Genomic DNA, 14,075 nt, shown 5'->3' on the forward strand with positions numbered 1-14,075 from the left:
CTGGACGCTGCCTGTGCCCCGGCACCAACGCGGCTGAAGCCCCTACACGGTGCCAGCACCCGACGCCCAGCCGCAGGCAGGACGGGGGGCCCCCCAGCGCGCCCCGCATGGCGTCCTGCCCACGCGAGGGTAAAAGGCACCGCCGGATGGGCGGGTGCCGCCCCCCCCTCCTGCCTTTCTGGCCTCCTGATAAGGCCACCGCTCGGCTCCAGAAAACCTGAGCGTCGCCGTACGCATCCCCTTAATTCCCGTGGCGACACCCTGAGCGCTCAGTTCCGCAAAGGCAGCGGCACGGCCCCTCGAAGTCCAGGTTTTGGGCAATTCAGACTCCACCGAAGTGCTCCCCTGTCGCGCTAGAGTCCGCCCTGGGGACCCTGGCCTGGGGGCCCCTGACCCACGGCCCCGCACAGCCTGAAGGAGGGGCTTCCGTGCGCCACCAGCCCACCCTTTGGCCGTTTGGGACCGGGTCCCCAAAAGCCCTGGGCAGGTTAGCGACACCCTGGCGTGGGGGGCCGAGCCCCATTCCCCGGGCCCTGCCACGCTCGGACCATCCTCCGGGGTGCCCCGGCCGGCCCAGCTCCTTCCCTCACCGGGGGCACTTCCGTTCAGTCTCAGCCTGCACCAAGGCTGAGGCGGGCAGCCCTCGGGACGGTCCTCGAGGACCTGGATGCGGCGCCTCCTCCACTGGCGCTCGCCTCCCCAAAGCCCTCCCGCCCGCTCTCCCGGGCCCACGGCTCCCCGCTAGCCGCCAGCTGCAGCTGCTTGGGGCCGTGCCCTCATCTGAACCAGACTCGATTCCAGATTTCTCTTCCACCAAGAAGCGAAACAGGCCCTGGCCTGGTGCTGTCCTCGCGCGGGCACTACGCCTGCCCCCCACGGCCGGAGCAGCTCTCCTGGTGCCCGCGTGGCAGGGGCCCTTCGCGGCCCGGCGGCTCGTGCTCTCCTTCCCTTCCAGCGCACCGGCCGGCTCCCTCCTGCCTTTTAGCGTCTTCCTGGCAGGGTCCCCTCCAGGCCTCTCCAAACCTGCCCCGAGCTGCAGCCCCTCGTGGGGCACCCCCTCGGCCAGGCCGCGAGGACCCCAGCAGCCAGGCTGCAGCCCTGCCCTTGAGGGGCACGCGGCCCCGGGGGGCGGCAGAGGGGCCGGTGGTCAGGGCCAGCAGGCTCCCCAAGAGGGGGCGTCAGGCTGAGCCTCGCCTGGGGGGCTGCAAGGTGCATCTCTCCTCGGGGTCGGGAGGCCTGCGGGGTGGGGGGCGAGGCTGTGGGCTTGGCCTTGAGGACAGAGGCCTGCAGCGTCCCCTGGAGGAGCTGGACAGCCCGAGGAGGAGGAGCTGGACAGCCCGAGGAGGAGGGACAAACGTCGGGGGAGCCTGGGAGGCTGGAGCGGGCAGGGCCTGTTCCCAGGACCCCCAGGCCCCACCAGGCTTTGGACACCCGTCAGGGAGGGCAGGAGGGTGGTCCGTCCCCAGGGGACGCCGTGTCTCACGCTGAAGGTCCTGCTCACACGGGCCGAGCGCTTGGCGCAAACGTCTGGGCCAAAGGATGATTTGGGGGCCACCAGGGCAGGGGCTCCAATGGGGAGCAGCGCGGGAGACGGTGAAGGGAGAGCGCTCAGAGCCACTCCAATAGAGAGGGGAGGAAACGATCTGGGGGGGCAGCACCCTCGGCCCCCAAGGCCCTGTGGGGCCGTGGGCTGGAGGGAGCCTGGCCTCGCCCGGCAGAGGCCATTCCAGGAGAGAGCTGGGGAGCCGGGTGAGGGCTTCTGGGGAGCCGGGCGCATAGGGAGACAGAGCAGGACAGAAGAGGGAGTGGGACAGGACCCCGAGGCCAAGACTCGGGGGGCTGCTGAGGAGGGGCCGGGGGTAGGCGGCAGAGAGTCTGCCAAGCCACAGGAAGAAAGGGATGCAGCTGCTGGCAGCACAGCCCCTTGGAGGTCCTGCAGGCTGTGGGGCAGCTCTGGGGGAGTGGGTGGTGCTAGTGGGGGGTCCCCAGGCCTCTTGGGTCAGCCACCATAAAAGGGGGCCACCCGCCTCGGGCCATGCTGCCTTGTTCCTAAGTGACACTTCCCTTTGCACGCCCCCTCCCAGCTCCAGCCCCGGCCTCTGGACCCCGCCTTCCTCTAGCCTCCTGCTCCTCCAGATCCAGGGCCCTCCGGAAACGAGGCTGTCTGGATCTTGGCTGCCTCCTTCTAGAATGTTCTGGCCTTGTCCACCCCGGGGCCTGCATGTCGGCTGTGTCTGAAGAGCTGAGAGACGTCCAAGGATGGGCGGGCAGCAGAGCAGGGCTGCAGCGGGAGCCCGAGGGTGGCTCTTACGAGGTGGGGGAGCCGGGGGGGGGGGGGGGGGGGGGTCTTGACCTGCTGAGCCAACAAAGTGCTGCGGGGCAGAAGGCAGGGTCCCGGAGAGAGGACACTGCTGTCGCCAGCGGCCAGGAAGGCTGTGAGGACGGGGCACACCGCCGTGTGCGTGGAGCGGGCGCAGTCAGGCGGGTGAGGACGGTGGTGCGTCTGCTCAGAGCGTGGGGGTCTCGGCTGCGTGGTCAACTGGGAAAGTCCAGGAAGCTGAGGGCGAGACGCAGGGTCTCCGGGCAGCTTGGGGCGGGGCAGACAATCCACCGCTGTGCGCGGATTTGAGAGCACGGGGAAGGGGCTGCAGGGGAGTGAGGGTTCTGGAAGTGAAGCCACGAGGGCTGCACTCGAGGGCCTGCATGTGGCGGCGAGCTTGGTTCCGAGGCCAAGGGGCGCGGGCGCACAGCACCGGACGCCGTGGGCTTCCTGAGGGGGTTTATTTGGGGTAGAAGCTCAGTCACGAGGCCCTAGAGAGTCCAACTGAAGGTACCTTACGAGGTAACTTCTCACCCAGTCTGTTGTCACGTGTCGACGCAGGTGGCGGGTGACGTCTGCGAGGATTCAGGCTCCCTCTCCTCCTAAGGCTCCGTGGTCCCAGCTTCTTCCATCTCAGCCGCAGGCTGGGACAAGGCTCGTCTCTCTCCTGTGGCTGGTTTCTCTCCGGGCTCGCTGCTCTGCTCTCTTCCCGAGGCCAGCTGTGAACTCAGGCCAACGGCTCCTCTCTCTTCCCGGGGCCTCCGCCGTGTCTCTTGGCGCCCTCTCTCCTTCCTCACGCATCTGCTTCTCTGTGCATTTACTTCCTGAGCTCCAGGATCAAAACTCCAACTTTCTCCTCTACTGTTTAGTTTTCTCTATTGAGTCCCTGCCCGCCAAGGGGGCGTGGACTCAATGTCCTACTGACGTGGCCCAGTCAAAGCCTTAACCATTATTTAATCAAGTAAAGTGAAACCTCTGAATCCAATCTAATATGCCCAGAGGAACAGCCCGGTTCACGCACAGAATTCACTATCTAGTTTTGGAATTCCTAATATCCTCAAAAGGTTACACTTGAGGAGGGAGGTGGGGCCTCCAGGGCACCCCCAGCCCAGCAGCAGGGAGCACGGGAGGGAACAGAGAAAGCGCAGGTCCGCTGGCCGGCACCCCGGTCCTGCAGCCACGCTGGGGGGCTCCCGGCTGACCAGGCCCCCCCACCCTGCGCTGCCCGTCACCAGCCCCTCCCTCCTTGCAGGTCAGCACCTGGCTGGCTGGAGCGTGCGCGACGCGAAGGTGGAGAGCCACGTTCAAACCGCAGCCCTGCCCGGGAAGAGCCTGGGGCGCTGCTGTCCCCGACCGGTGGCCCTGCCCCCGGTCCGCTGTCTTCCCTCGGGAGCCTCCAGCTGACTGGCCCCTGGGGCCTTGGCTTCTATGCGGAGGGAGGAAGAAAGAGGGGGTCCCCCTGGCACGGGGAGGACGTCCACCTTCAGGGTACCCCACCCCGAACACGGCGGCCACAAACCAGGCATTCCCTGCGCAGGGGCGAAGGGACGAGCCCGACGCTGGCATCTACGCATTCACGAATTTCCCTCGCCACCCTTGGGGAGGTATCCCCGCCGCGGCGTTCCAGCACCGTCCGAGGTGTCGGGGACGCACCGATGAGCCCAAGGCCCTCCTCGGGGGCTTGACGAGGGTGAGGGGCAGCCACACACACAAGTGTATGTCAGTACCGAGAAGCCACGGAGGAGCCGTCGGAAGAAGGGAGGCCGCGGCTCGTGCGGAAGGGCGGCCAGTCGGGCTCGCTGCGGAGCTGCCGGCGGAGCAGAGGCTGAGCGTGCGCCCACGCTAGGGGAGGGGTGCTGTCTAGAAGAAGGAGCTTCCGGGTGCCACCCCCACGCCCCCACCCCCGGGCCACATGGCCAGGGCAGGTGCCTGGGCCGCCCGCTGCGCAGGATGGAAAGGAGAGCTCTGGGGGGGTCTGGAGCAGGGGAGGGGCTTATTTGCCTGCCCTGGTACAAGGATCATTCTTTCTACCGTTGAAAGATTTAGGTGTGATGTTGTGGTTGTGTTAAGAAACAAACAAACAGGAGCCTTTAGCGATACCTGCTGAAACGTTCCCAGGGAAAATGACAGGGCGCCTGGGACTTGCTTGAAAATAATCTTTGGAGGGCAGGGGAGTGTGGGGGCGGGTGAGGGTAAAAATGCCTAACAGTGGCCATGAGCTAAAGCTGTTGAAACGGAATATGGGTACATGGAGTCCACCGTGCCATTCTCTCTACTCCTGTGTACATTTGAAATCTTCTAAAATAAAAATTTAAAACGCTATTGGGGGAAGGGGATGTGGCTTGAGCAGTTGGGTGCCTGCCTACCACATGGGGGGGTTAGGTCCCAGGTTCAGTTCCTGGTGCCTCATAAAGAAAACAAGCAAGATGGCAAGCTAATGCAACAAGATGAGGCAATAAGATGACGCAACGAGGAAATACCATGAGAGACGCAACAAGAGGGGAGCTGAGGTGGCTCACGGGATTGGATGCCTCCCTCCCACGTGGGAGGTCCTGAGTTCAATTTCTGGTGCCTCCTAAAAAGAAAATGAACAGAGAGCAGACAGCGAACACAAAACAACGGTGGGCAGACGGGGAATAAATCAATAAAATAAAATAAATCTTGAAAAAAACCCAACTATTAAGTAAGAGTGATTCTGGCTAAATGATGAGAAAAGGCTGTGGGGTAAGAGCAGAAGCTGGGAGGCCAAGAGGGAACTTGGAAAATGGAAAAGAGCCCAAAGAAATGTCACATATATTCATTTCAGGACCCAAAGACTGCTTTTTTCCCCCAAACAAAATCGAGGTCACACTTTACGTAGGCTGTTTCCAATTTTACACTATCATAAACCGCTCTGCTAAATGCTCTTGTCAACAAACCTCTGCTCACACTCTACTTCTCCCAGATCAGGCTGTGTGGCATGTTCTGAAGTCGCTTACTTGAGTTCGCCAAGTGGAAGGAGCGCCCACCGCAGCTCTGGGAGCCCCCGTTCTCCCCATGGGCGGCGAGAAGCTCTGTGTCCTCGCCCTTTTGGGAGCCCTTCCCGCTCTACCTCTGCCCGGAGCTGAGCGCCGTGTGCTCCTGGGGTGGCTGCAGGAGGGGCGCCCTGGGCGGGGCGGGGGCCCTGGACCAAGCCGTCCGGAGCCAGCCCGTGCACTCAGCCCCAGGCAGCCCCTTCTCTCCCCGCCGAGCGCCGGGTGTGCGTTACTCGCCCTCTTCCTGTGCGCGCGGCCCCCTTACACCTGCAGGGCACCCCGCGCCACGCGGCCCCGCTCCCCTGCTCCCCAGGGGCGGGAGCTGTGCGCTGTGCCAGGGGAGCCTGCTCTCTGTGCCTGGAGGAGCAGCCCAGGCGTGAGGCCGGCCACAGCACAGCAAACCGCCTTCCTGGCGGGCAGCCTGGCGCCGTGCCAGGGGCAGCCGCCGTCTGGGGCAGGGGAGGGGGCGGGCGGGTCGCCAGCCCCAAAGCCCGCGGCGTGGGGGGCTCATTAGGGCCCAGCAGGGAACTCCCGACTGCCCAGACCCCCACCGAGTTGGAAGAATGAAGGGGGGGGCCGCCACGGGCACGCTGGCACTCGACGCTCCCTGCCGCCTTTTGGGTTTTGTCCCGTGTGCGCCTGGTCCACGGAGAAGAGGAAATACCCTTCTAGGTAAACAACGCCCAGCCCGTGATGAACTCTTGCCTGGCACAGGGCATCACCCTGCTGATCCGTGTGCAGGGCTCAGGCTCTGCCCACGCCGGCACGTCACGGAGCGCCCCCAGACCCCGATTCCGGAGGCCACGGCTGGACGTGGACAGTGGACAAGAGCAGTCCTGGCTTTAGGCGGCGGTGACGGGCGCTTCGAATTGGTTGGAAAGGACGGATTAAAGCTGACAAGGTGCTGTCAGCCCACAGACCCGGGCGCTTGGAAGTGGTTAAAATGGGAAGTGTTAGGTTGCTTGTAAGTTACCATAATAAAAATATAAAAAAAAAATTGGTGTTGGGTTCATTGGCTCTTTGGGGTGGAAAAATCAAATTAGATCGCTGTGTCATACCTACAAAAAATAGATTCCAGATGGGCTGGAACAAAGTTATGTAAGTACTGAGAGAATAGAACACTGTCTTTCCTAGACCTGGGTAAGGAAGGCCGGCGATGCAAGATAGGAAGATTCGATGACGCAAAAATTCTAGTTCAACTTTTTGTATCACCCAAGCGACTTTTCTGTAAATCTAAACCTATTACAAAATTTAAAAATTATTGAAAAAAATTCCAGCTCACAAAGGTTTAAAAAGGACAGTTTACAGCTTTAGGAGAAAATACATTTGGAACATATATAATAAGCAACACGTAAGTCGAAATAGTTAAAAAGATGATAAACCAGCTGATAGAAAAATGGGCAAGGAATACCAACAGGTAGTTTACCAAAAGAACCCAAAAAATGCCGATGAATATAAGAAAGGACCCCCGGGTTTCCCAGCTATTAGGGAAATGAACATCTCACAGGCTAACGTTCACGTGCCAGATGGACTAAAACTTGAAAATGCACCTGATAACATGGTCTTAATGAGAGTGTGGGAAAACAAGCATTTCATTTCCCTTGGGTGGAGTGATTGATGCAGCTTGCTTTTTTTTTTTTTTTTTTGAGGCCAAACTTTAAATTTATCTACTTTTAGGACTGCAATTTCACTCGGGGGAATTTATGCTACGAAACGCTTGCATCGATGTTGGAAGCTCATAACCGAGATTTTCTGGATGAAGAGCCACACTTACGGGCCTGGCTGCGCCCACAGCTCTAGAAGAGACTCATCCTAAGCATGAGCTGAACAGCCCCGCGACGTGGCCCGGCTGGGGCAAGTGGAGAGCGGGCCTGGGGGGCCCCGGGCCAGGGGCCTGCTCGGGCGTTCGATGGCTTGGCACCCTGACACCACGACCGGTGGGGAGGAGGGGGCTCCCTGAAGGGCACCCAGACGAGGGGCTGCCAGGATGTGGGCATCAGCGGGAGACGGACGGGATGGGGCTGGGGAGGGGCCGGAGGGCCAGAGAACGCCAGGCCCAGCTCCAGCCCGGCACTGCCCTCCGGGGCCCTCACCAGAACCCTGGTTCTTTCCAACACAGAACAAAACTCTTCCCCTGGCAGCAGTGTGGGGGGCCGGGACCCCCTCCTCGAGCCAGCTTCCTAGAAGACACCGTGCTCAGCCCAGGGCGACGGTACCTGACAGTTACAGTGCGTTCAACCAGCAGGTACCCCGCTAGACCACTCCCAGAGGGCCCCTCCAGGGCAGGCCTGGGTGGAGAAGGTTGGGAAGGGCTCAGGGGGGAGAGGTGTGGGGAGGGGTCCGCCGAGGCGGGGAGGGCCACTGAGGCGGAGGGGCCTCAGCTCCCCGCTGAGCCTGGGTGCCACCTCATCCACTGGAAGACACAGGCCACGTGTTCCGGGCACAGGGCAGGGGCACTGGACAAGGCTCTCACAGGGGGAGGGGCACACCTAGGGACGGGTGGGGAGGGGACACCGCAGCCAGCCGCAGGCGAGGGGCGCTGGAGGGGCGCTCCTGCCACAACCTTCCTCTCCCAGTTACCCCAGGAGCCGCCAGCCAAAGCCGGGGAGGAGCGAGGCTGGGAGGGCGGGATGTTGATGGCAGAAGGCAATTGTTTTGCTAATAAGAGCATGTTAAGAAGATTAGGCTTTTCCGTAAAGAACTCATTAGTGAGTTTTATTTTTAGTTCTTCTTCCTCCCCGGGTTTTTGAACCAGGGAGGGCTGAGAGGATTCTGGATCCTTCCTGGATTGGATGGGGGGGGGGGCGGGCAGCCCCAGGAGAGCACGTCGGGGGGAGGTGGGGGAGGGGGAGGCACCCACCTGCTCCGGGGGGTCACGTCGGGGAAGAACTGCACGAGCGCCAGCAGGTTGTGGTGGTGGTCGGACACCCGGCTCAGGGCGCGGCACAGCTGCCGGAGCTGCGGGGAGGGGCGCGGGGTGGGGGTGCTACGGGAGGCCGCCTTGCACCACGGCCTCCCCTCTGGGCCTGCCCCCAGTCCCTGGGCGCTGGAGACGAGGCGGGCCGGGCTGGGGGCGCGCGGTACCTTGCCCGGCCACTCCCGGATGCTCTCGAGCAGCAGCAGCAGGAGCTGCTGGAGGTCGGTCTTGGGCAGCAGGCGCAGGCCCTGGTCCAGGCCGGCGCGGCCCAGCAGCTCGAGCAGGCCCAGCAGGCTGCGGTCGCTGTAGGCCTCGGGCCGGGCCAGCGCACACAGCGTCAGGAACTGCAGAGAGAGGGACGGTGGGCCTGGCGGCAGGAGGGGGCCCTGGTGCCCCCCCAGGGGCGGGTCAGGGCAGGAGGGGCCTGCGCCGGGCTCCGCGGCCACGCGGGGGAGGAGTGAAGATGACGAGCGCCAGAGCTCTGGGATGGGGGGGCCTGGGGCCGACGGGGCGGCGGGCAGCAGGGGCTGAGGCCGGGCCGCCTGGCTCACCTTGCAGATGTAGCCGAGGCTGGCGTCCAGGGCCGTGTCCTGGGGGTCGCCCTGCTGCTCGTCGAGGCTGGCTTCACTTCTGAGCATGCTGTGAGACAGAAGCCCACCATGGAGACGGCAAAGAAACACGCGAGGGGCAGCCCGGGAAGAAGGCGAGCCGAGAGGGGCCCGGTTGTGCTCGGGAGCAGATCTCCCCCCTCCCCCATGACTCACTTTGGCCACGGCTGCCCATGCTAGCTCTCTTCTGCTGCGTAACAAATTACCCCAGGGCATGGCGGCCTGGAGCAGCAGACATCTATTAGCTCCCACGGTTTAGGGGGGCAGGAACCACGGGTGGCTCAGCGGGGTGGCTCTGGCTCAGGGGTTTCGTGGCCAGCATGGTGGCCATCTAAGGCTTTTCGGGGGTGGCGGACCTGCTTTCCCGCTCGCGCACGTGGTCCAGCCTCAGCTCCTTGTTGCGCGGGCCTCTCCGCAGGGTTCTTCCCCATGGCAACGGGCTGCCCCCAGAGGGAAGGAGACGCCCAGGGCAGAAGCTGCGGCCTTCTGCAGCTGAGATCTGGAGACGCCGCCACTACTGCTGCTCGTTTTTACCCGTCAAAGCCCCACACAGCATGGAGGGGCTGCTGAACGGCGCGCACAAGAGGGGGCTGCGGGAGGGCCTGCACACGAGGGGCGGCCGGAGGGCGTGCCCACCAGGAGGCGCGGCGCCCACAACCAGGGACCCCCAAAGGAGAACGCACACTCCCAGCGTCCCCCCAGGGCTGCCGCCCAGCGACTGGCAGCTGCGACCAGCACGCGGCTGTGCTCACACCCGGGCGGCTTCTGACGCTGGCGAGGAGGGCGACAGCAAAACCAGCGCCTGGACACAGCGTCGCACTGGGGCCGCCCACCACCGTCCCCCACATGCTCAGCATGGCCCGTTTCCCCCAGTTAGTGCCGGAGTTGAAAAGAAGAGTCCCCCCTTTTTTTTTTTAAAGTATTTTTTCTTGATTTTTAAGAGATACATAGATCACGTAAAACGTTACATTAAAAAATAGAGGAGGTTCCCGCATGCCCCACTCCCCACCCCACCCCACTCCTCCCCCATCAACAGCCTCCCTCATCATGTGGCACCTTCACTGCATCTGGTGAACACATCTTGGAGCACTGCTGCACCGCGTGGATTATAGTTTACATTGTAGTTTACACTCTCCCGCAGTCCGTCCAGTGGGTTCTGGCAGGATATATAATGTCCTGCATCTGTCCCTGCAATATCATTCAGGACAACTCCAAATCCCAAAAATGCCCCGACATCACATCTCCTCTTCCCTCTCCCTGCCCTCAGCAACTCCCGTGGCTACTGTCTCTGCATCAGTGCTACAGTTTCTTCCATTGCTCGAGTCACGGTAGTTCTATAGTAGAATGCCAGCAGGTCCACGCTAGTCCATAATCCGTTCCTCCATCCCGTGGACCCTGGGATGGTAGAGCGCAGTCCACCTCTTAACTGAGAGGGGAGCCCCCACTTTAAAGACCAGAGCCCCGGGGTGCGAGGGGCTCAGCCGCCGCAGAGCCACGGCCCCCTCCCACCTTCTTCCCAGGCGCGCGGCTGGCAGGACGTCCGTTTCTCTCGGGCTAACTGGACACAGCCAGTTCAGAGGAAGAGAGGCGAGTGTGGGACGGGCACGGTTGGCTGTCTCAGCCGCTTCTTGTCTCGTCTTCTAGCCTGGAGTCACAGCACAGGGCTCTCGGCGCACGAAGTCACCGACGATGACAAGCACACCACCGACAATGAGGCGCGGCCACCCCGGCCACCACCGTGGGAAGAGCGTGCGGCCACGGACCCCGGCGGCCCGTCTCCGGTCCGGTTTGTTTTGCGGCACCGCTGCTGCTTCTCAGAGAGCGATCTGCCTCCTGGACCCCGGGGGAGTCTGTACCAGAAAACCCAAGTGGGTGACGGGGAGCCAGGGCCGGGCTTGGCCACCCTTTCAAATGTCCACGTGCGTTGGGGCCAGAGAAGGAGTGAGGCTGGCGACTGCTGGCCTGGGTGGCACATCTGGGGCGGCCGTCTGGCTTGCCCCTTGTCCCGGCCCGTGGACACCCACAGCTAGGCACGCAGGGGCAGAGTACGTCCAGCTCTGCCAGCAGGCGGGGATGGCCAGGGTCCTCTGGGCGGGTCTGCTGAAGGGTCAGCATGGTGCTCCATGGTGGCATGGCGTGTAAGGATGTGCGCCGGTTGCCCGTCTGCCCTGAGCCAGGGTGGGGGTGCATGCACGTGGCGAGAGCCCGCTCCTTGGGCAGGATGCCAAGGTGGCGACCTGCGAGGGTGGCGAGCGCGGACAGGCTCCCCGCACGAGCGCCGTGGCAGCGGCAGGCAGGGCTTGCCCAAAGGGCTGGATGGCAGCTGTCCGTCCCTGCTGTCCACGCAGCCGCTGGACAGGAGGCTGCGGCTGCTCCACTGAGGCTCAGCGTCCGCTGAGACCCCAGACTCACCTCCTTCCCGGCCAGCGGCCTCGGAGCCTTCGCCTCCTGTTCAGCAGGCGCGGAGCAAGCCGTGCGCGGGGCGGCACCGTATGTCCCGTGCCCGCCCCAGCCCTCTCAGGAGGGGCACGCCACTGGCCTGGACCCCACTTCCTACGTGTGCTTCCCCCGAGGGCTGAAAAAAATAATAAAGCTGCTGCCTACACACAGCTCCTGCACCCCTGGAAAGGAGACGGCAGGCACCGCCCTGCCAAGAGCCACACAGCAGGGGTTACTGCGCTTTGAGGGCGCCTGGTGGCTGGGGAGCCCCGCCACGCCGGCTCGGACCGCCAGACCGAACCAGAGACATCATCGCGGTGCCACACAAGTCAACGCACGGGGGAGGGATTGACAATGAACTGACGGAAGGAGAGAAAAGCAAGTTTTATCTTGGTAAACTCACACCTGCAAGCTGGCCAGCTAGAACCACCGCCGGCTGGGGGACGCCCTGTCCACGCACTAACTGCCCTGTGTCCACGTTGTGGCCTCTGCACCTGATGGCCAGTGCGAGCACCTGACCAGGCCTGCCCTGGCCAGAGGGGAACGGGCCCCCTCCGTGCGGTGGTGCGAGCGCACGCCAGCCCTGCTGCTGTGCGAAGCCCGTGCCGAGCTACCCTTCAGTGCCCGGGCTCTGCCCCCTCATCCCCCTCTCCCCTCCGCCCCCAGACACCCCCCCAGCGTCTCCAGCCTCGTGGCCGGGCTAACTCGTGGTCCAGCTGCAGAAGGGCCGTCTCTCTGAGCAGACCCCAGGGCACGGGATGAGGGCCGGTGATGGGGTTTGAGGAGGAGCTCGGTTTAACCAACGGTGATGGGACTTTCTCGCCGCTGGAAAGGCCAAGCCCAGCCTCATTCCAGCTCTGCGGGTGCCCCGGAAGCATTTCCCCAGACGGGGACATGCCCGGAACTGCCCACCACGGGCCACCGGGACGGGCCGAGCTCTGAGCCTGGTCAGCAGAGGGTGAGGATGACCTCGGCGGGGAGGGGGCTGGCTCTGACATCTGTCCTGTGCCCTTGGTGGGGAGATGCCGGAACCTTCCTGAGCATCTCGGAGGGCTCACCCTCCACCCCCCGGAACCCAGAACCCGCCCCGCACAGCCGCCAGCCAACGAGCCGCCCGAGCGGGCCGCGCTCCTGCCACAGGTGCCCAGCACCGCCTCTGCTTCTCGAAGGAGCCGGTCATCAGGCAGGAGGCCTCCCCGGCCAGGCCCCCACGGAGCCGCGGGTGGGGCCGCCCGTGTGGCCATCGGCCCCTGGGGCGGTTGTGAGCCCTGAATGGGGCCGGGAGCCAGGCAACGTGCGACCCCAGGAGGGGGCCCAGCCAGGAAGATGACCGCTGGACGTTGGCCTGGACGGCACGGCTCTCCCCTCCTCCCACGCAGGGCGAGCCGAGGTTTGTGCTCCCAAGTGTTGAAGGCGACACATCTAAGGGCTGCCCGAGCCCGCCCGCCGCCCTAGGCACGAACCGTGTCCTGCAGGCCACAGGGCAGAGAGCTGTCACATCCTGGGAGGACCCAGAAAGCGGGGCTGGGGGCTGGGGGCTTTCCAGAGAGGAGAATCAGGTGGTCGAGAGTGTCCACTGCCACCCCGACTCTCCGAGCTGACCAGGGATGTCCGTCACGGCAGCCAGAAGTGGCTCTTCTGCACAGAAGGACAAATACTGTACGATCGCACTTGTATGAAACAGCCAAAACATGCAAATTCACACGGAGAGCAGCGGGGCCGGGGCGGGGTGGGGGCTCAGGGTCTCTCGGGGTGCTGGAAAGCTTCTGGGGACGCGGGTGTGATCAAAAGCACTGACCCACACAAGCGTTTAAGTGGTTAGAGCAGGAAATGCGAAGCTACAGCGCGTGTCCACGGCTCAAAAAGACAAAACAGAAACAGGCAAAACTAACAAATGCTGTCAAAGTAAAAAAAAAAAAGGGGGGGGCTCCTCCCAGCTCCCCCCCGATTTGTTTATCCATGAGCGGCTCCCCTCCCCATCCCAGGCGTGTGGTCTCGGCTGCCGGAGGGGAGAGGAAAGGGATTTTACCAGACCCCAGGCTGCGGGGGAGAGGGGCCCGCAGGCCAGTGACCCCCGGGTCCCTAAGTTGAGGGGCTTAGTCGGGTTCGGCACACAGTCGCCAAACCCGGGCAGGGAGCGGGTCCTCCAGGAAGCTGGCCTTCCCGGGCCCTCCTGGGCGCAGGGGTTTCTGGCAGGACCGGGGGCTCCCCCACAGCCACGAACCCCCCTGCTGTTTCCCAAGCCCGTTTCTCAGGGAATTCTCAAGAAGGGTCTGGGAGCACCCTAATTTGCAGAGCCAGGTGTTGCCACCGGCCACCTTCCCAGCCCAGCTCGGGCCGCAGGCTGCCCGGTGCTCCTTGTTTAGGTCCCGGGAGGGGGGCAGAGGCCAAGCCGGCGGCATCCGCTGTCCCCACCACACCCAGCCCAGGGACACAGGCGGCGCTCTGCAAACGAACGCGGGAATGGTGGAAATCCTCCGCGGGGGCTGAGCTCACCGTGCCTGAGCTTATCTTCGGGAAGCAGCAAGAGGCTTGGGGACAGGCTGGAGACGGGGTGTACCTGCCAAGGCACTCGGAGGCAGGTCCCGGCTTTGGACGGGCAACAAAGACCGAGCAAGGTCGCGGGAGAAACGGACGCCAGCCAGAGTGGCCCTGCCCGAGCCCCCTGGTCCTGCCCGGCAGGGGCCGCCCGCCCTCACCCTCGGGCGTGAGGTTCACGGGCGTCCACTGGGCCGGGGGCTTCCCTCGGCCAGGGCCCGGACCCCAGCTCCGTCACT

General features: G+C 63.7%; 1 protein-coding gene across 1 annotated transcript in view; it reads right to left on the minus strand.

Moving 5' to 3' along the window:
• FAM178B (family with sequence similarity 178 member B) overlaps positions 1-14,075 on the minus strand; it is an 85,773-nt gene that overhangs the window by 23,945 nt on the left and 47,753 nt on the right. Inside the window, exons 11-13 of the mRNA XM_058278121.2 lie at positions 8,803-8,890; positions 8,419-8,595; positions 8,195-8,292 (exon numbers count right to left, since the gene is read on the minus strand). Of these exons, the coding sequence (XP_058134104.2) occupies positions 8,195-8,292; positions 8,419-8,595; positions 8,803-8,890 (363 nt within the window). The remainder of the gene's footprint in view (positions 1-8,194; positions 8,293-8,418; positions 8,596-8,802; positions 8,891-14,075) is intronic.

Source organism: Dasypus novemcinctus, chromosome 17 (genome assembly GCF_030445035.2).
Source record: "Dasypus novemcinctus isolate mDasNov1 chromosome 17, mDasNov1.1.hap2, whole genome shotgun sequence".
In the NCBI taxonomy this organism is placed as follows: domain Eukaryota; kingdom Metazoa; phylum Chordata; class Mammalia; order Cingulata; family Dasypodidae; genus Dasypus; species Dasypus novemcinctus.